The following is a 20,719-nucleotide window of genomic DNA, read 5'->3' as shown; positions in this document are numbered from 1 at the left end:
ATGGAGAAGAGTTCATTAATGAAGTGGCAACAATGGGTAGGATCCATCATGTCAATGTGGTTCGCTTGATTAGGTTTTGTGCCGATGGAGTTAAACGAGCTTTAATTTATGAGTTCTTACCAAATGAGTCTTTGGAGAAGTATATATTTTCAAAATCTATCAAGGACTACTCACTTAGTTGGGAGAAGCGTCAAAATATTGCTTTAAGCATAGCTAAAGGAATTGAGTATCTTCACCAAGGTTGTGACAAAAAGAATTCTCCATTTCGATATCAAACCTCATAATATTTTGCTTGATCAAAACTCTAATCCAAAAATCTATGATTTTGGTCTAGCCAAATTATGTTCCAAGAAAACAAAGTGCAGTTTCAATGACAACAGCAAGAGGGACCATGGGCTATATTGCATCAGAAGTATTGTCATGGAACTTTGGAAATGTGTCCTATAAGTCAGATATTTATAGTTTTGGAATGTTGCTACTGGAAATGGTAGGAGAAAGGAAGTATCTTGATGTCACAATAGAGAAGACTAGCCAAGCATACTTCCCATAATGGGTTTATAATCAGTTAGATAAGGGAGAAGAGGTGTGTATTCGAATTGAGGAAGAGGGAGACACCTCAATTGCAAAGAAGTTAACAATTGTGGGACTTTGTTGCATTCAATGGCATCTAATAGATTGCCCTTTTATGAAAGTTGTGATTCAAATGTTGGAAGGAGGAGGAGACAATTTAACCATGCCATCCAACCCTTTTGCTTCTATAGATTCAACAAGAATAAACATCAGAAGGTGTAAAAGATCTCTTCAACAAGAGTTGGCAGTCATCTCAAAATTAATAGAGTGAAAGAAAAGTAATCTATCTTTTTTATTATTATGAGTGTGCAGCTTAGATATTGACCAATATTGTTTGTGCAAGAGATTTTTTCTAAACAAAAAATATAATAAATGGATAGGAGATTGTTATTCAAAGAGCGTAGGCTATAAAATTAATAAGTGGCTTTAAGAAAACTTATGGATTGGTTTGATCTCAAAGATACTTCATAGGAAAAATTATCATGATTTGTAGAGAAATAAATGACAATTGAAACTACTTCAAACTATATTGGTATGTTACTTTTTGTCAAGCCTTGCATGAGTTTCAAACTAAAACCTTCTATTTTTATTTTTACTCAATATGGCAGCCTTCTAACACGTACGTAATATTTTTTCTACCCCAGTACTAGATTTACCCATAATATTCCCCTATAAAAAGTAGTTTCTGCCTCCCCTGCATCTCACATGATTAAAGTAAGGAGCTGAAACTCTTTTTAAACTAGGTGTTGGATCATATAGTGAGACACCCTTTTGTTAGGGTACTTCATAATCATTTCATTAAAAAATAAAAATTAAATAAACAAACCCATTTAGAGATAGGAGTTACATCAATTTAGTACTATGATTTTGATAATATAAGAATGCATGCCTATCAATCATCCTACGTGTCAACTAAGAAAAAAATGCTGAAAATTGGCTTATGAATAAATTGTGAGGGTTGCAGCTAACAGATGCATTACAAAATAAATTACTAAACCTCTCCAAGCTTTACAACTATACATAAATGGGTTTACATTTTGATTAAATAGCGCATTAATTTACATATAGAGGGAGAGAAAGGGAGGGAAAGAGAATGAGAGAGAGAGCATTTGCAAGTAGATTCATTATTAAGTTACCTCCCATCTAAGCTAATTGTAATACTTGCATTACGTGAGGAAATTGGAACCCCCATTGGGTTGTTCTCCCGATCCAAAGCTGATATTTCATGAGAATATAAGGTAGGTTTAGGAGGTAGTTGCAATAGTTCAACATCACCTTCCAACATGTCGAGTGCTTTGCTCATAGAAGGACGGTCCATGGGACTCATTTGCACACACCACAATGCAACTATAACCATCTTCGATATATATTTCTTTTCATCCTCTGTGACATCTCCCATTCTCATATCTTGTGTTTGTTCAATTCGATCATAAATCCATGATGGGAAGAATAATTCACTAAGATATTCCTCTTCATATCCACTAAAATGCCTCTGTTTTCCCACCATTTCCATCAACAACATTCCAAAGCTATAAACATCAGCCTTATAAGACACATGTCCAATGTTTTTATAAAACAACTCTGGAGCAATGTATCCTAATGTTCCTCGGGCTGCAGTGAGAGATACAACACTTTCATTTGTTGAATACAATTTTGCAAGGCCAAAATCTGAAACTTTTGGTGTAAAGTCTTCATCCAAAAGAATATTGTGTGGTTTGATATCGAAATGTAGAATTTGCATGTCACACCCTTGATGTAAGTATTTAATCCCATGCCCTACTCCAAGTGCAATTTTGTACAATCTATCCCAACTTAAAGGAATGTTTTTTTCTCCTTTAAGGAAGATAAACTTATCAAGTGACCCATTTGGCATAAAGTCATATATAAGAGCCCATTTTGACCCTTCTACGCAAAATCCAACAAGTTGTACTATATTAACATGGTGAATCCTTCCAATTGTTGCGATTTCATTGATAAAATCTTGTCCATGAGCTTTTGACATGACCAATACTTTTACTGCTACAATGCGGCCACTCTGAAGTATTCCTTTGTACACAGAGCCAAAGCCTCCTTGGCCTAACTTATTCTTGAAATTATCGGTTACCTTCTTTAAATGTGAATATGAGTACCTGATGGGTTGGAGATTTTTGTGATTTTGAAGAAACTCTTCAATATCATCATCTAATGATAAATGTCTCCGTTGAAACTTGTAGATTAAATAGCCCAAAAGACAAGATGTCCCAAGTATGAAGCGTCCTCCGATGATTATCATGACTAATAGATCAACATGAAAAAAAAATGAATATTTTAGAGTTTATAATCATAGGCATTTAGTTATCAAATCAAACAAATACATTTGTTTCAATGGGAGAGGAAATTAGATGCATTTGCTTGCAAAAAATTTCAATTTTTAGTATCTTGAATTCATTATATTCCATGGACTTGGATTAAATGAAATTCTTTCAAATTCAAAAAGATAATTCCATGGAAAAAGTAAAATTTTGAATCTCATAGAACTGAAATTTCAATTCAAATCCAACTTTGATAAACCGAACAAAGAGAAACCCTCTATTCAAGCAAAAGAATTTTGCAATCTGCAATCTTGAAAGCAAGAATTATTCAGATGATAAATAAAATACTGATCATGTTCATTCTACAACAAAGTAAGAATTGGAACTTGGAAGTATTACCAGTCTTTTCAAGAAACCAGGCACCTGATAAGAGAGAAAACATAAGCTACATTAGAAATAAGGCAAATTAAAGAGGGATTGCTATTATTAGAGAAAAAGAAGAAACAACATTGAAAATAAGAAGAATGATGATGCAAAGTTCAATTTGTAAATCATGGAAGATAACGGAAGGAACTATCAAAGCCGTACCAATTCCAACAATCCCAGAATACCGAGAGCGTTCAAGAGTATCTTTACGTCCTGAATGATTAAAACAAGTAATTAGCAGTACTTTTAGCTATAGAGGATGGAAAGCATTATTACCAGAAATGAAAAATAATTATGCAGTCTACATTTACATACAAAGCCTAGTGTGAAACAACACTTCACTTACAGCAAAAAAGAAAGAAGATAATTGGAACTATTAAGGATTACCTTGGGTTGTATAGGGACTTCTAATTGTATTAACTGTTAACAAGAGAAGATAAAAAATTCAAAATGGGAAAGATATAAGAAGAAAGAAATAAATGGAAGTTGTCAAAAGCTAAAAATGAAAGGCGATAAAAGAAACTCCGAAAGGCCTTACTAAAAAACGCAATTACTGGCACCAGTACATTTTTCAGCTTATTAGGCCCTGCATGATTAAATCAAGCAACTGAAATTAGTTATAGAAATTGAAGACCCTTAGCAAACATAAGACTGTGTTTAGTAATCCTAATTACTTATAATTGCAATGTATAGTTGGATTTCCAATTATTATTTATTTCTTTTTTGTTTTAAAATTGATATTAGTGTTCATCAGCCATTTGATTTGAAAATTTTCAGCACTCACAGTTTCTTCCATCATGATCATGGTATTGTATAGTGTTGTTGCTGAAATTTGGCATACACCATCTGCCTTTCACTTTGCATTCATGGCAGCGGAAGCTCAAAAATGAAAGCTGGAGCCCCATAAGCAGCTTTTCTTGCAAATCTGAGCTTGAAAGATTGCTGGGCTCTGAAACAGCCTTCAAATTGCCAGTAACAACAGTCATGCCAATGGTGCATGAATACGGAAGATCTCTCACCTGCTTGGAGCCTCCAACTAGCGCATAAAAATATGGTTGTGAGGAAGAGAAAGTAGCATCGGTGCGGTTGCAGGGAACAATAGGAATGTAGTATTGATCAAAGATTGGTCTTGCGCAGTTCATCAAAACCACAGTATCCAGTTCATCAGGATATTTATATCCATCTACATGATTTACTGTCAAGGAATAGAGAGGAAGGGAGAAACAGTTGGTCTTCTCTAGCCCAACAACTACAACTCTGATGGTATAGTTATGGTAGTTGATCTCCGCAACATGGTATTTCCCATATAAGATTGTACGGTTGTTTTCACAAACCAATTCGTATGCAGGATCAGGATGACCACAGCTAAGCGGGTCACCTTTTAATCGAAATGGGTTGCTGATGTTTTGAATATCTCCACAAGAAGAGGGCCTGCAGGGCTGATTTTCACTAGCAGCGCAAAATGAAAGAAAACGGACATGGAGGAGTGTTATGAGGCCTACTCCCACAAGTTTTGCTTGTCTCAGCATCATAAATTCAGATGCAGAGAGAGAAGTTGCTTTGGTTTGGGGCATCCACAAGTTTCAGAAGACAAAATTAAACCCCAATGGGCTAAGCCAGCTTAGAGATCAACTTTCTTGCCATTTGACTTGTCTATGCATTGGTGTCACAATCAACGACCCAAAATCTTTGATATTTTTTTTTTTTTCACTTCACATTTGGCCGGCCGGGTCATCATCAATGTAAAACCACAACAAAGCATATATATATATATATATATATATATTAGAAAACAAAAATGCTTTTAATTTCATAATAATAATAAAAATAACTAAATATAAAACTAATTATTTTCAATTAAAAAATTTCCCAAGTTAATTCATTAGGCTAACCACCAGGCCGGCTAACTCATGACCAAGTTAACGTTTGAATAGAACTAAACAAGAAAGGAATCTGATTGTAAGTCCAACTAGTTGACTAAGGGGTCTATCATGATTTTTAAAAGTATTTCAAGTTCTTATCATGGTTTTTAAAATCGGACCGATCGGCCGGTCCAACCGTTGACCGGTCACGGTTCCAGTTTGGTCCGACCAATTAGACCGGAATGGTATTGGACCGGGGTTGGACTGCTTGAACCGGCTGTCCAGCTGGTAAACCGGTTTTTGCCCGACCCTCTCATCTCTTCTTCCAGATTTATTTATTTATTAATTATTTTTTATTTCATCTCTATATTATTTATTTATTTTTATATTTATTATTTTTTTACTTCATGTTTAAAACTTATGATTTTAATTTAAATTAATAAAAATTACAATTTTAAATCAATTTCTGATTTTAAAATAAGTTTTTTATTTAAAAATGAATTTAAAATTTTTAAATTTTAAATTAAAATTATGATTTTAATTTAAATTTTAAATTTGAATCTAATTTTTTTATTTTCAACTAAAATTTTAATTTTTAAATAGTATATAAATTATTATTTTTATTTTAATAATTATTTAAAATTTTAATAATTTATAAATTATATATTTATGATGTCATTGGTTCGACCGCCGGTCCAACGAGTGAACCATGAATCAGTAGCTTTTTTGGTTCAATGACCGGTCCGGTTCTAAAAACAATGGTTTTTATATTCAAAATAATATTGCTTTGAAGCCTTAAAAAAATGGACTCAACCAATTAATTTATTGGGCTAACCACAAGGCCGACTAACTCATGACCAAGTCGCATTTGAATAAAGCTAAACTTTACTTGGCTTAAGGGGCATGGCCCAATTTTTAAAATTTTGTCGAGTTCCCATGGTATATATTTATATAGATCAAGAAATGTAATTCTTCATCTATAAAGAACTTACAATGGGTTTGATGATGCCACTTTTCCTATTCTTAGTAGCATTTATTAATGTCGTTATGCAAAGCTAGTGAGAAGTTTTTCCCTTTTTCCCATGCAAATGCATGAACTTACTTAGAATCCTTCACACGACTAGATGATTTTATTTCTATGGCTTGTTCAGAAATGCCAAATTAATTTCAATATGGATCCATTTCCAATTCAAAATTTTAATTTTTTTTAAAGAAAAATGCTAATAAGATAAAATTTAATATTCTTATTTTTGAAATTGCTTTAATCCCTTGAATATTTATGTGCACCACTCTTCAACTAAAGGGATTGAAGGATGAGTTGAATTTTTTACTAATCACATGTAGCTTACTAATTCTCAAGATAGAGTCATCATCGGCATACAACCACAACTTATTACATTGGAGTCATAAGGAAACCTTATCCTTATATGGTAAATATGAGGGAGGCATATTGAAGTCTTTTACTAATCACATGTAGCTTACAACTTCTCAAGATAGGAGTCAAGTTTTCTAAGGTGAAGCCAAGGGCATAGGATCATATCTCCATTTCCACTTTAGGGTGTTTGGTACGTGGAATAGGGAATGACAATGGATATTTTGTTTACATTCCTATTTTTTGTTGAATGAGAATGAATTTGGTAATTCAATTTCTAGTGTTTGGATGAACTTGAGAATTTAAGGTTAGAATCTAAGCTTCATTCTAATTTTCAATAAGTATCATATCTAATAAAGTCCATAACCTTAAAATATGCAAATATTCATTTATTCTTTTATCAAAATTTTGAATAATTTTCCATGCAAAGAAGCTATAGAATTATATTTTACTTTAAAAAAAGAAAAAAGAAAAAATATATAAGAATATTTAAATTCTCAAAACTAGCAATACTTGTTTCCTATTTGCAAAAGAGGAAATAAAAGAACACAAACTTCATTCTAGTTCTCAATAGAAGTACCATATCTAATATTAAAATCCACAACTAGTGTATCCACCCAAATTAATCCAACAAAACAGTAAAAAGTTTATAGGAAATTGATAGAACAAAATATCTGACCTAAAATTTCTATCAATCTAACCTAAAGACAATAAACCAACAAGGATACAACATGGAAATTCATGGGGTTCAACCTTGAGATCTTCATCGAAATTGAACAAAAGTTTGACTTTCATTAGGTCGTTCATAATAATTTGACTTAATTTCAATAAGTCCAACCTACAAAGATTGGGATATTTCTACAATTCACCAACCACTTTATCTTCCCTTTTTGTTTCTTGGTTGAAGTTAGCAACAAGGCTCTCTAGTGCATTGCATATCCTTGTCTTTACATAAATTAAAATCATGTCATCATTCTTTGCTCTTTTCTTACAGGATTGTGATGAACATTCCATTCTATTTAGAGTAGATGCAATTGTAGGAGTATGAGAAGCATCGGCTCCTAAGTCATCAATTCCAATGTCATTGATTGCGTCATCTTGATCTAACTCTTTCAAAATATCAACAACTAGCATGACTTCTTTTCCATTAGCATGATCCTTACCAATAACAAGACTTGTGATGCGAACCTCAATCGACATGCTTTGAGACCCAACAAACAGTATTGGAATAATTGCCCAAGAAAGCTAAAATACAGATTTTTAATAAAACCCTGACCCAACGTTTATAAGTGAAACGCGAATCAAAAGTATAAGTAACAGACCTTGACCCAATTATTACAATGGAATCACGAACCGAAGGTATAAAGTTTGAACGCCATAAGGAAGAATCCCTGATAAGTTCACTGTTCTTGAAGAACCAAAAGAAGAGCAAAACCTCACCTTTTCTGATTTTTTTTTATTCAATAAAATTTATCCCCTATTACAATGAGTGCATGCTATTTATATGTCATGAAAAAAACTTACTAAATTTAAAAACCCTAAATAAAAGTTGATTTGGTATGAAATTAGCAAATCCAAAATAGGAAAATAGCTAAAAAAATGTATTAAATATTAAAACCCTAAATAAAGGTTGATTTGGTCTGAAATTAGCAGATCCAAAATAGGAAAATAGCTAAAAAAACGTTATAAATAATAAATGCCTAAAATTAAGGTAGATTTGGCCTAAATTTAGAAGCTCTAGAATAGGAAATAACTTATATGAAGCTGGAAAGTCAATCAGTCATTAATCCATATCATAAATCACGCCCAATCAGGCCGGATTAGCCCTCAATAGCTTGGATTAAATTATGACACCTTCATTTTCCTTTGAGCCAAGCTTGGAATGTCCTGCATTAGAATCAACCCAAATCTCTTGAATTAGCCCATTAAGTGCTTCTTTGATCTTCTTAGATCTTGCTTTAGTAATAGGCCCAACTGGAACATGCAATGGATCCTTGAATGCTTGTTGATTCTCATCAACTTGGATCATCAAAGTGCGGAAATGGTTTGAGTCTCAAACCATTAGCATCTTTATGCCCTTATAAAACATATAAAAAATAATTAAAAAGTTGAAAGAAAAAAATAATAATAATGATGATAGAATTTTTATTAACATAAAATATCCATCAACAATTGAAAATCTAGAAAATTTTGTCCTTCCTCAATCCAAAAATTGCACAAATCCAAAAAATTACAGCATGCTTATTATTGAAAAATTGTTTAATGGATATGAATAAATAAGCTTAACAATCTATTTTAAGTTCCCTTTAGCAATCTAATACAATAAAACAATCCAAGCAAGGGAGGAACTTAGGAACATCAATGATTGAATGGAACGTTAAAAAAAGAAAAAGAAAATTAAAACAACAACAACTAGCAAAACTGCACTGTGTAGTTTATTAAAAGTAGTTGCAACTAATATTTCTCTTAAGAAAAATTAGTGAACAATAGTAACAAGCACCATTCATATAGTTGGTATAAATATAAGTGGCATTCAATCATATATAATACATAATATATTGAAAGCAAAAGAATATAATAATGCATCATGTTGTGGAATAAAAATTCACAAAAATAAATAAATAAATTCATAAATGAGGAAAATGCAAGATATGAAGAATTGAATATTTACGTTGACCCAACCTTCAAACATAACTTGATCACATAAAATCATTTTCTTTTCATTGTCCCTCGAAAACCTGCTACCGTGGGTTAGTATATCCATTATGGCATTGAATTGTCTTTTTAATGTCTTAGCACATGATTCAATATGTGGACTTGCTTTAAGTCTACTATTTAGAAACTTTTCCTCTAGCTACTTCTCCACTTGTAAAAATGTTACTAGTTTAAACCTGTTATCTCACTTTAACTTCCGTAAAACACATAATTCAACAAGAGACTCAACTAATCTTTCATCTTCACTCAGAGTCCACACTCGTTTGACCACTTGATGTAGAATCTATTCTATGTTTGAAAAATATAAATTATATAACTATATTTTAAGAACAATATAATATAAAGACAATTATAATAAATGTAATCTAACTATATCTCAAATTTACCAATAGAAAGACACCATAAAATACAATTCAAACTAATCATTCATATAATAATCCATACAAACCATTTACAATTTACAAATGATAAGTCTAAAACATCTAATAGAATTATTATTATTTTTTTCTAAAGTAAACAACATACTACAATGTCCTCCATTCATTAAACATTTGAATTGTTAAATTTCTTCTATAAGCACTCCATTGATCTAATGGTTCAATTATAGCTATTGGTTCACCAACAACTTGGTGGTCTTGCACATCCAACTCTTGTTCCAATGGGTCCACAAAAATCTCTCTTTTTATGAGATTATGAAGAAGACAACAAGCAAGAATGAGTTTACACTGTGTCTTCACTATATAGAAACAAACGCTCCTAAGTATAGCCCAACGTAGTTTGAGCACACCAAAACATCTCTCTATAACATTTCTTGCTATTGAATGTTTTATGTTGAAAAACTCTTCATGGGTTGTTGGCATGTGTCTTTTTCTCCACTCATTAAGATGATATCTTTGCCCTCTATATGGGGCAACAAATCTCTTTCCATTTATATAGCCATCATCAACAAGATAGTAATAACCTAAAATGAATGTTCCAAAATATATTTTGAAAAATAAATCATATATTTAAAAAAAAAGCAATAATTTTTAAGAAACACATAGTTACCATGTGGAACTATTAGTCCATTTCCCCTACTAACTACATCTTGAAGCACTTGGGAATTAGAGGTTGATCCTTCCCAACCTGGTAATATATAAATAAACTGCATATCCTAAGAACAAACTCTTATGACATTTGTTGCAATTTCATTCTTCCTTGTTCGATATCTAAGCTTGTCTCTCTCAAGCACATTCACTCGAATGTATCTTCCATCTACAACTCTCAGACAATTCTATTCAAATAAAAGTATTAGTATTGCTATATTGTGAATTAATTAAATCTACATAAACTAAATTTTAATTTTATATTCCTTAAACCATTTCCATCTATCATATGTGGAGTTTTAAGAGACTGTGTCTTGATTTTTTAGTAATACTCCTTATAGGTGAATAACCACATTCAATACTACATTGAAATGCCTACTAATAGCTTCTTCATCCAAACTGTAAGAATCGAAATTTTATAACTTGATTCTTTACATGATCTACAAGAATATGTAAAAATAATGCAACCATTTCTTTTACATCAACATAACTTCAATCCTTTAGTTTACCATTAGGAGAAGCATAGAACATAACATGGTGAAAGTATGTCTATTCAACCTAAGTTACTTCATACATGCTATATCACTCCCATAAATTAATTGATTAAGATTTCAACTCATAAAAACACTTTATTTGTAGGTCTTTCCATCAATATCCACTTCTGATAACAGTTCCTTGTAGTAGTACAAAGTGTAGTAAACATACTAAGTATATTCACTATGACATATTGAATCAGGGTAAGTTGTTTTCTCCTTTCCATTTCAATAAGGTCTATAACTGTGCAAGTGTTAAATCACAAGGGTGAAAAAAAAACATTTTATGTTTTTAATAACATAAAAAAAATAAATGTTGCCTATAACTTATTTGATAAATTATAAAGAAAAGGTGTTTTGCAACTATAGAAAAAACCCATGATGAAAACAATCGTCGATCCATTTCATGATGTTCTGCTTTCAATTTAATAATCCTTATAGTTGATGACAATGACTAATAAGTTTTAGAATGAAATTTAGTAATGGAGCTTAACACTTCCTTGAGAAGAGTGGTATATATAGAAGAGGTTCCCATCCAAAATCAAAATAATAAATAACAATATAAGAAAATTCAACAACCTCTTCTTGTATCCCCTTCTTGGTAGTTTCAGAAACCAAGGCAAAAATCCTAACCAATATGTATTGAAGATCAACAACACAAATACAGACACAAATGGAAGCAAAGTTAAAAATGATGAACAAATTATTGTAATTCAACTAGAATTAACCACAAGATAAACAATGATTAAAATGAAAAGTGAAAGTAAAAAAGTTGTACTTCTAAAGAGAAAATAGAAGTAATAGTGAAGGAAAACCGAAAATCCAAGTACCGGTATTTACAAAAAGGCAAAGAAAATCTGAGGGAGAAAATTTTCAAATCTCTGCAAAGTGCTAGCATTTATGCTGTGTCAGAAGGTAACAAAAAAGAAAACAAGGGTTCAACACTTTGTTTATGACAAAAAAGTGCTGAGAAAGTGAAGTGTTGGGGCTCAACCCCAAAATTCCACTTAAGCAACAATGGTCAAAGTCATCATTAGACAATAAAATGCCTTTCTACCACTGAAGTTAATGAAAAAAATAAAGCAATACTCAAGTACCAACAATAAAGTAAAATGATCAGATATAGCAAACAACAATCTGGGTTCTATGTTCGATGGAAGATACGCCCTAGGGAGGCCAATCGGCCTCCAAGGCCCACAAGTTCCCCTTCCAGCTAAAATACCAGCCATATCACTGTGGCTATTCCTGGTTTGAGATATCTTGGAAGGAAAAAGAATACTTTACGTTTATATTGATATGACTTTGCTTTTATTTTTCTAAATAATATTTCAAGATTATTTTTTTAATAACTCATTTATCTTTATGTTTATAATTTTAATGAGTTTAAAAATACTTAGATTTATCAAATCTTAGATAATTTGAATGACTTAAAAAATATTTAAATATTTAAAAGATCAAATAATTATATTTAAATCATTATAGGTATTTATTTCTAAATATTTAAATGTATAATAAATATGCACCCCATTTCACCATCTACCAAGTAAGTCATTGGTTGAAGTAGGAATCAAACTTATTGATTTCATTTCGAGAAATGGAGTAAACACGTCATTAACTATCGGAGTTGTCTATCTAATTATCAATTATTATCCCCTATTTTTTAATATATTTATTTCTCATTTTACTTTTTTTTAACCACCTAACCTCATGAATTAGCTCTTAAAAAACAAAAAAAAAAAAAAAAAAAAAAAATTCAAGGGCAGCCATTATTTTAATAGACTTGTCTATTTTATCATTTTTCTGTCCCTGCGAAAATCTATTATGGGTTACAACTTACAACACAGTGAATTTATTGGGCTGGACTTGGGATGGTTGTAAAAAAATCCCTACTTAGAGACTTTGCTTTTCAGGGTGGGCAAAATATGAATATGGGCTGGAAAGAATTTGTACCAAATTTAACTCAAAACCTTTTGATTGTGAGGCAGCTAATATATACAATAAGGTTTCTTCATCAGTTTGTTTTGGCAATACTAAGTGCAGTATTGTTGGAGAAAACAACTTGACAATGACCAGACTATTGTTGAAACCTCTATGACTAACAGCCATTTGACCATATTTTCTAAAACTTATTTTCAAAAATTGCTTTTATAAAAATAATCATGCTTAACAAGTTGGTTTTAAAAACAATTTAAAAAAATGAAAAACAAAAAACTTGTTCAGATAAGTTGGTTTTAAAATTTATTTTATTTTATTTTTTGATTTTGTAAGAACATTGTAAATTCAATTTTATGATATAACTTAAATGTAATTCAAATTTTATTAAAAATGGAAATAGTTTTATAATTATAAATAAATTAAAAAATAAATATATAGCTTTTAATAAAACATGAATAATAAAATTATAATATAAAATTATAAATTATATTTTTTGTATAAAAAAACTATTTTAGTTTATATTAGAGACATAAGGATATTAAAACATCTTCATAATTTCTTTTGGGTTGAAAATGAATAATAATAATTTTAAATAATATTTTATTTAAAATGAATAGTGAATAAAGTTTAACTTTTTTATTATGTAAATGAGTCAGAGTTTTTTTTATTTTATGTACACTTTTAGTACTTAATTACAAACATAATATTTTACAATGTTTTGATTTAATTTGCAATTAATTAGATCAGTTTTTTGAATTCAAAATTATTCTAAGTAATTAAAACCAAAAATAAAAATAAAAATGAAAAGTTGGAAATCTTAAGATAGAATGGATCTAAGAGAAAGAAATTAAGATTCATGTAATATGTATTGATTCTCCAATTTTAATTATAACATTTTCAATTAAATATTATATGTTGCAATATGATTATATCCCATAAACAAATATGTTAGTTTCAAATACTTTACACTTTCCCTAATTTTTTTTTCTTTATAAGAGTTTCAATATCAAAAACATTCTCCATTGTGCGTAGGCAAATAATATTATTATTTTTTTATGTCAAGTCAACTGGAAGTAATGCTTCTCTATTTTTTCCTACAAAAGATGTCCGAACAGGTTGTCCGGACACACCTTCTGAAGCTCAAGTCAAATGATTAAAGCTAATTTTAGAGGTTGCCCTCTTTTTGAAGCTAAGAAGAGCCTCCCTCATGTGTGTGCGCGCGCGTACCTTGGTTTTGAGCTAGAGGAGAGCTTTTATAGGGTCTAGAACAGTGTCACCTTTGTGTTGAGATGACTTCTTGACTTTCGTAGTCTTGATGACAGCACAGTAGGTGATAGAGCAATCATCACCCTTTAAGCCACTGACATGAATCGCTAAAGGGGTGACTTGATGGTTCGCTTATCACTTCAGCCAACAGGCAGTATGGTGCAGCGTGTGGCAAGTCGCCTACGGAGATAAGGTAATGTCCCATCGAGCGTGCTTCTGACACAAGGAGAATGATTGCTCGTGGGAGTGGGTCAGGAAACCTACTTGGAATGCATTGCATAGTTTTAGAGGAACTCCGTGTAACCGGCCATTAGTACTTCTAATCCGGATTGGATATTTGGATCTGGTTATATTCATCTGGGCAGAAATAGAAGGATGCCATGTGGAGCTAAGGTAGTCTTCCACGTGGTCACATGGGAAAGTCCCTACAATGCCCTTTTTTAACCTAATTGCTTCGTCCAGACAGAAAATCCGGGTTAAAACATTTTTCAAACCTCTATAGTGACCGCATGACATGTGGTGTTCGGGAGGGGCATTTATGAAGGGGCATCGTTATTGAAGTTGTTAACAGGCGGCGTGTCACCTCAAGTGGTGCGTTTCCGGGTGCCATGTCATTTGGGGTTCCTAGGGATTTTGCCCCTATAAATAGGAAATTAATCCCTATGAAGCACTCTTCTTTGTCGTTTCTCCCTTGAGTCTGCTTTTTGTCTTCCATTTGCTCTGCACTTCCCATATCCAGGTAGCGATTATTGTCCTCGTGTTGCAGTACTTTTTTCCCGATGATTTTTCGATTGGTTTATCTCAGCGCTCGTGGTTCGTCTTTGTAATTTGTTGAAAGCACTTGCCAAGTATGTTCTTCCTTCTTCTCTAGTGCCCTTAATTACCCATTTTTCCTTGGTTTGTGTTGTTGGTTTGTGATTGTGAACTATTCTGATGCCTGAGAATTCTGATTTGCTAGAAAGTGGCTATTCCAAGGTCTATAGAAAATGGCGTGTAACTTTCCTGGGATAGCAGGTCTGGTCGGTGGTGCGCCCAACTAACCTCTGTTAGGGTTAGTTTTTTTTTTTTTTTTTTTTTTTTTTTTTTTTTTTTGTGCTTTGAGGCTCTGTTGAGTCTACCTGGCGTTTATCCTTCTTTTGTGTGCCTAGGTGTCATAGCGGGAAAATTCTTTATTAGAATTGGGGATCGACGAGCGAAGTTGTGTTCCATGATTTGGGCAATCCCTAACTCAGGCATGTTAGCCCGTTGGATGTCTTGGGGCACTACCTTTTGGCAATAGGGCCAAGTAGCTACTTTCTAACTATCAGCATTGTGCCATGCAGGTCCAACTCAGCCCATTGCTCTAAGATGCCTACAAAAAAGGACATCACCTCATCCAGTGTTGTTGGGCAAGACAAAAATGGTGGCTCGGATAGGTGTGAGTTTCGGAAGCCCTAGTTCGGGGAAGCCTACCAAGCTTCTTAATGAGCAGGAATTTCGGGAACGTTTCTTCATTCCGAATGGTGTCTCCATTCAGTTGGTGGATGGAGATCCAACGTCCATCGAGAAGACAGCTCATGGTGCCATCTTCTTTAGCAAGGAGCAATTCAACGTGGGCTCTACTTTTCTCTCTCGTATCTCTTCAAGCAATTCTTGCATTACACCCAAATCCCTCCAACCTACATCCATTCTAACATCGTCTGGGTGCTGATGGGATGCAACATCTTGAACATGCTCTTCCATTTGGACCTCTTCTTGGTAGAGGTTATCTTCGTCTACATTATTAAGAAGGGTAAAAAGGATATCTTCAGCATGTTTGCCCATATACCGTCTCTCCAACTGGTGACGGGTCTTCCTGATTCAAATAAATAGGAAGCCAAAGGATATGTACTAGTCCGGGGACCATGGGCTGGCTTAATAGAGCATCCAGAAAAGGATTTTCGCCCTAAATTTTCACTAAAAATTCCTGGTAGGGATGGCTTTGAGTGCTCTTTCTCTTGTTTTTTTTTTTTTTCTATTGAATCGGTGCCATTTGAATGCTAACATTTTCTATTTTGGTTGGTGCAGGTAAGGATAGAAGAGGTCGTCTGGTGGAGTGGGTGGAGATAGCTTCATTCGTTTTTTTTGAACAATTTGTTCAAAATCACTACAAATGAAAGGAACCATCAGACGCTTCTTACTTCCTGAAACCTGCTTACGGTTATCCGAAAGCCCCAACCGTACGTTCTTCCCATCATTCCTAAACGGCTCCTTAAGGTTGTGGTGCTTGGGGAGCATTACGTCTTGAAGGATCTCCCCTTCTACACAAAGGAGCGTGAGGTAGACGCCAAAGCTCGTCAGAAGCGCTTGACTAGAGGGAGGAGAAGAGGCAAGAAGGGAAGTTGAAGAGGGTTCCGGGTAGAAAGGGTCTAGTTTCATCTTTCGCGACTTGTCCTCCGGTTAGAAAGAAGAAGCCTAGTGCGAAAGCAACCAAGGTTTCGGATCTGGTTCCTGCCTCTCCATCTGCTTTTACTCATTTCGCATCTACTTCAACGGATAGCTCCGTCCAGGCTTCACAGGGTAGCTTCGACTTCCTGGACTTCGAACTAAGTGATTCGGGTACTCACCCTTCCGAGCCCGAACCAGAGCCTATAGCGCTCAACGTCATAAACGAGATGGAGGTGGAGGACAGCATGGCAACCGATTTGAGAGTCGGCTTCAAGGAAAGGCATCGCAAATGCCTTCATGAGGCTATTGAAGTGGCTGCTCCTCAGCCAAAAGAGCCTATCCAAAGGGTGTTTAGGAGGAGCCTATGAGAGATGTTCCCCCAGGGCCAGTGCCTCCACTGGATGCTATGGGGCCTAGCAACGTGCCTACTGTTGAGAAAGAGATTAGCGCGGTTCTGGACGGGGTTCTTGGCGGTGCGGCCCCCGTCGAGGAGGTTTTGGACCAGAATGACACCCCTACATCCGCTTCCCTTCCTAGTTGGGATGACATAATGGAGATGCTGAGGCGGGTACCATGCTTTACTGATGCTGAGTCGCCCTCCACAAAGATGTCGGACTTCTTCCCTCTTACCAAGCGGATCTCAGTGAACTTGGGTGGTGAGCCTCTTGTTTCGTCTCAGCCTGACTCCTTTTCAGCACGCCCGAGTTCGCCGTATCCCGTATTCAGCAACTGCAAGATTGCACGGTGCAAGAGACTGCGGAAGTGGTAACCTCTTCTACTTTTCCCCTTTCACGATAGCATAAACTCCGGTATCTGGTCCTAATTCTGCTTTTGTTATTACCTTCAGGTGGTAGTCAGGGTCTGCAACATGGTGCGTCAGCGCGCTCTACTTTTTGAGTGGTTGGAGGTTGCTAAGGCTATGTGGACTTTCATTTCCCACCGTATGAGCATCGGTGAAGAACTGCGTGCAAAATTGGAGCGAGCGGAGAGCAATCTTGTCGTCGCTCAAAAGGCTGCTATGGATGGAGCTGAGGCTTTGAAGTTAGCTGAGGAGAAGAAGGAAGCAATTCGTACAAAGGTGGACAAGTTGAGAGAGGAGGGTAGAGTCGTGAAGGCCAAGCTCAAAAAGGCCGAATAGGAGAACTCCTAACTGAAGAAAGAGATGGAGGAGCTTTAGATAGGGTTTGCCGCTCAGAAAAAGAATCTGGAGGCGGAGTACCAAAAACAAGTGGATGAGATGTACTTCTTCAGCTACCGTTGCTGCATGAAGAAGAATGGTATTACCCAAGACATTCTTTCCTTTCCTTCTGATGATGAGGATGAAGTACCCAACGATTCTTTCTTATGAGATGACATTCTTCCTGTGTTTGACTCTGAGCGAGCCACAATATACATTTTTCTTTATTACTGGATAGTTTTCTCTCTGTCGTGATTGATCTGACCAACGATTTGTAAAGAACAATTTTATACTTATGATTACAAGTGAAACATTCCTTTGTTCTTCTTTCATTCTTCACTCCTTTTCTTTCACTGATAGTACTATTTTAGATTAGATACATTCCATGGACGGAGCAAGGGCATCCCATCCAGCTTTTGCAAATGGTAAGCCCTAGTCTCACCGGCCTTTGAGATAATGTAGGGTCTTTCCCAATTTGCTTGCAGCTTCCCGACTCCCTTTTCGGTTGTATTTTCAAATACTTTTATGAGAACTAGTCTCCCAACCTTAAAGGCACGGGGTCAGGTTTTTCAGTTGTAGTAGGCAGCAACTCTTTGTTGATAGGAGGCCATCTAGATGGACACACTTTCTCTTACTTCATCTGCCCAATTTAGGTGTCTACGAAGTTTTTGACTTTCATCCCCTTGACCTTGCACGGTGGTTCAGGCTGTGGGCATGCCTATTTTTGTGAGGTTGACTGCATCTATCCCATATGCGAGAGTGAAAGGAGTGTTTCTTGTTGGTCGTCTAGGTGTTGTCCAATAGGCCCACAGGACACCGGGCAGCTCTTTTACCCACTTTTCTTTGGCTTTCTCCAGTCTTTTCTTCAATGTGGATATTAGGGTTTTGTTCATTGCTTCTGATTGCCCATTGCTCTGAGGGTACCATGGTGTGGAGTATAAATTTTTTATTTTCAACTCCGAACAAAAAGTTCTGAATGCAACGCTAACAAATTGCGACCCATTATCAACTATAATCGTTTGGGGAATTCCGAACCGACAGATGATGTTCTTCCAAACAAAATTTGTGACGTCCTTGTCTTTGATGTTAGCATAAGCTTCCGCCTCTACCCATTTGTTGAAATAGTCAGTGGCCACAAGCAGGAATTTCTTTTGAGCGTCTGTGGACCCGCATTTTTCACGTGCGTCCCCACTCGATCGGCGAGACTCGCTTTTTATTATTTGTGAAAAATTAATTTTAGAAAAAGTTGGAGTCGCCACCTATTTTATTTTTATTTTAAAGGGAAAATAAAACAAGAAAGAAAAACCCTAAAAAGTGACTCCATAGTTTTGGAAAAAGCATGTCTTTGGGAAACCTGAGTCTAAGTTCGGGGATCAGGTTACTTATTGGGAAGGTACCCCTAGGAGGTAGCACCCCTCTAAGCCCTAAAGAGGTCTCTACTGACTAAGTTGAGGGAAATATAGCAATTAACCGATTAATCATGGATACCTAAGTAGGCTAGGTGATTTCGAAAAAAAGCATGCTTAGCAGGAAAACCAATCACAAACATGAAGAAGATTTAGGGTACATACCTAGACTGCTTCTTAAGCGCTATCACAAGACATCAAAGGTTAGTTTGAAAATACGACGCATAATATGTATTTTTATGAAACATGATCAAACAAGCATCAAGACAATCAATTATGGCATCAAACATGGACATGGCTCATGATAACATACACATTCATAGAATTTTAGAGTTTGAGGGCAGGAAGAGTGTACCTGGATAGCGGGCATCCACGCGTCTATGGGAACAAGGGTATCTCAACAATAGATATAAAGTGAATTCAAGTATTTCATCAAGAATAATCAAAAATCATCATATCAAGCAAACAGTATTAAAGTGAGTGTTATGAATGTCGGGCCCCCACCAAAGCCCTAATTAATTTCGCATGAGTTGATTCCATAAATTCCATGATTTGGAATTATGAAGTTTATTCATGCTTGTTGAAAATCGAGAAAATCATTAAAATAGCTAAAAATCAAATAAAATAGTGAAAACGCATGCCGGAAGGAAAATGACAGCAAAAGATTTGTTGAAATCTGGATTTTAAACCTAGAAACTCCTAAGGAACTTTTAAAGAAAACTAAAGTTATTTTGATGAATCTTCAAAGCTAAGTTTATTCAGTTGAAAAAGGGTTTGAAAGATCAATTCAAAACTGTAAATTCTCAATGAAGAAAATGGAGGAAGAGGTGTGCGTCAAGATGGCCATGCTAGAAGTAGAGTTTGGAAGCATGAAGGTGCTAATGATTCAGCTGTTGATAATTGCATGAAAAGACCCTTGTTGATAGCTTTTCAATATGCTAGTTATTAAAAAAAAAGGTGTTTGATGGACCATTCTGCTTCAATCTCTAAATCAACCTAGATCCCACCGCTCGTTTCAATCGGCATGCTACAAAGCCTTTCTGATCTGGATCTAAGCATCAATCATTTGTCTAGTTCAATTTCTTCTTTCTCAGAACTGATTAACCTTATTAGCCTTTACCCGACTTCCTTGGATCCGCATAGCAATAGACTCACTGGTAGTATAACCGAATACTTTGGCCATCTCTCACAACTTTAGTGCCTGGACAATTGAACCTTTCCTGTAGTTTATTCTTCTGTCTTTCGAAATTCTCTGTATTGAAGCATGCCTCAAGGTGAGTTAGAATTGTCCTGTTTGACAAAGACTCCCTTAAAAGAAACGGGAAGGAGATCTGTATCCCCATTAAAAGCTCTACTAATTCCATAACAGTTCCAGAATTCTGCATCAATTGGTCTCTTAGCTGGACAAACAAACAAAGTCTGTATGTGTTTGCTGTTTGTCCATCAAGGGCAAATTGAAGATTTCCCTGATGTCACCTCGCGAGCTTCGTTCCATCCAAATCTGGGAAATTCAGACCATTGCCACGAGTCCTCATCTTTCCTCTCCATGAATCTGAAAATAATGTCTTGAAGTGGGGCGTTGCATAGGAAAATTGTTGCTTTAGTTGTGAGAGCTTCCCCATTTCGGTGTAGAGAAGTCAGCTGCATCTTCCCAATCATCTGGCTTGGCCTTAGG

General features: G+C 34.9%; 1 protein-coding gene across 1 annotated transcript; it reads right to left on the bottom strand.

The window, feature by feature from the left end:
• Positions 1–1,702: 1,702 nt before the first annotated feature.
• Positions 1,703–2,842, bottom strand: LOC132255278 (rust resistance kinase Lr10-like). Its single transcript, XM_059743350.1, has one exon. It carries the CDS (start codon positions 2,840–2,842, stop codon positions 1,703–1,705), a length of 1,140 nt encoding a protein of 379 aa, XP_059599333.1.
• Positions 2,843–20,719: the final 17,877 nt, after the last annotated feature.

This window comes from Vitis vinifera, chromosome 16 (genome assembly GCF_030704535.1).
Source record: "Vitis vinifera cultivar Pinot Noir 40024 chromosome 16, ASM3070453v1".
Lineage (NCBI taxonomy): Eukaryota > Viridiplantae > Streptophyta > Magnoliopsida > Vitales > Vitaceae > Vitis > Vitis vinifera.
The sequence above is the reverse complement of the archived record's forward strand: the minus strand, read 5'-3'. Positions and strand labels throughout refer to the sequence as shown.

Excerpts from the sequence above, each read along its gene's own strand:
- LOC132255278 (XM_059743350.1), bottom strand. The coding sequence starts at position 2,842 with ATGATAATCATCGGAGGACGCTTCATACTTGGGACATCTTGTCTTTTG.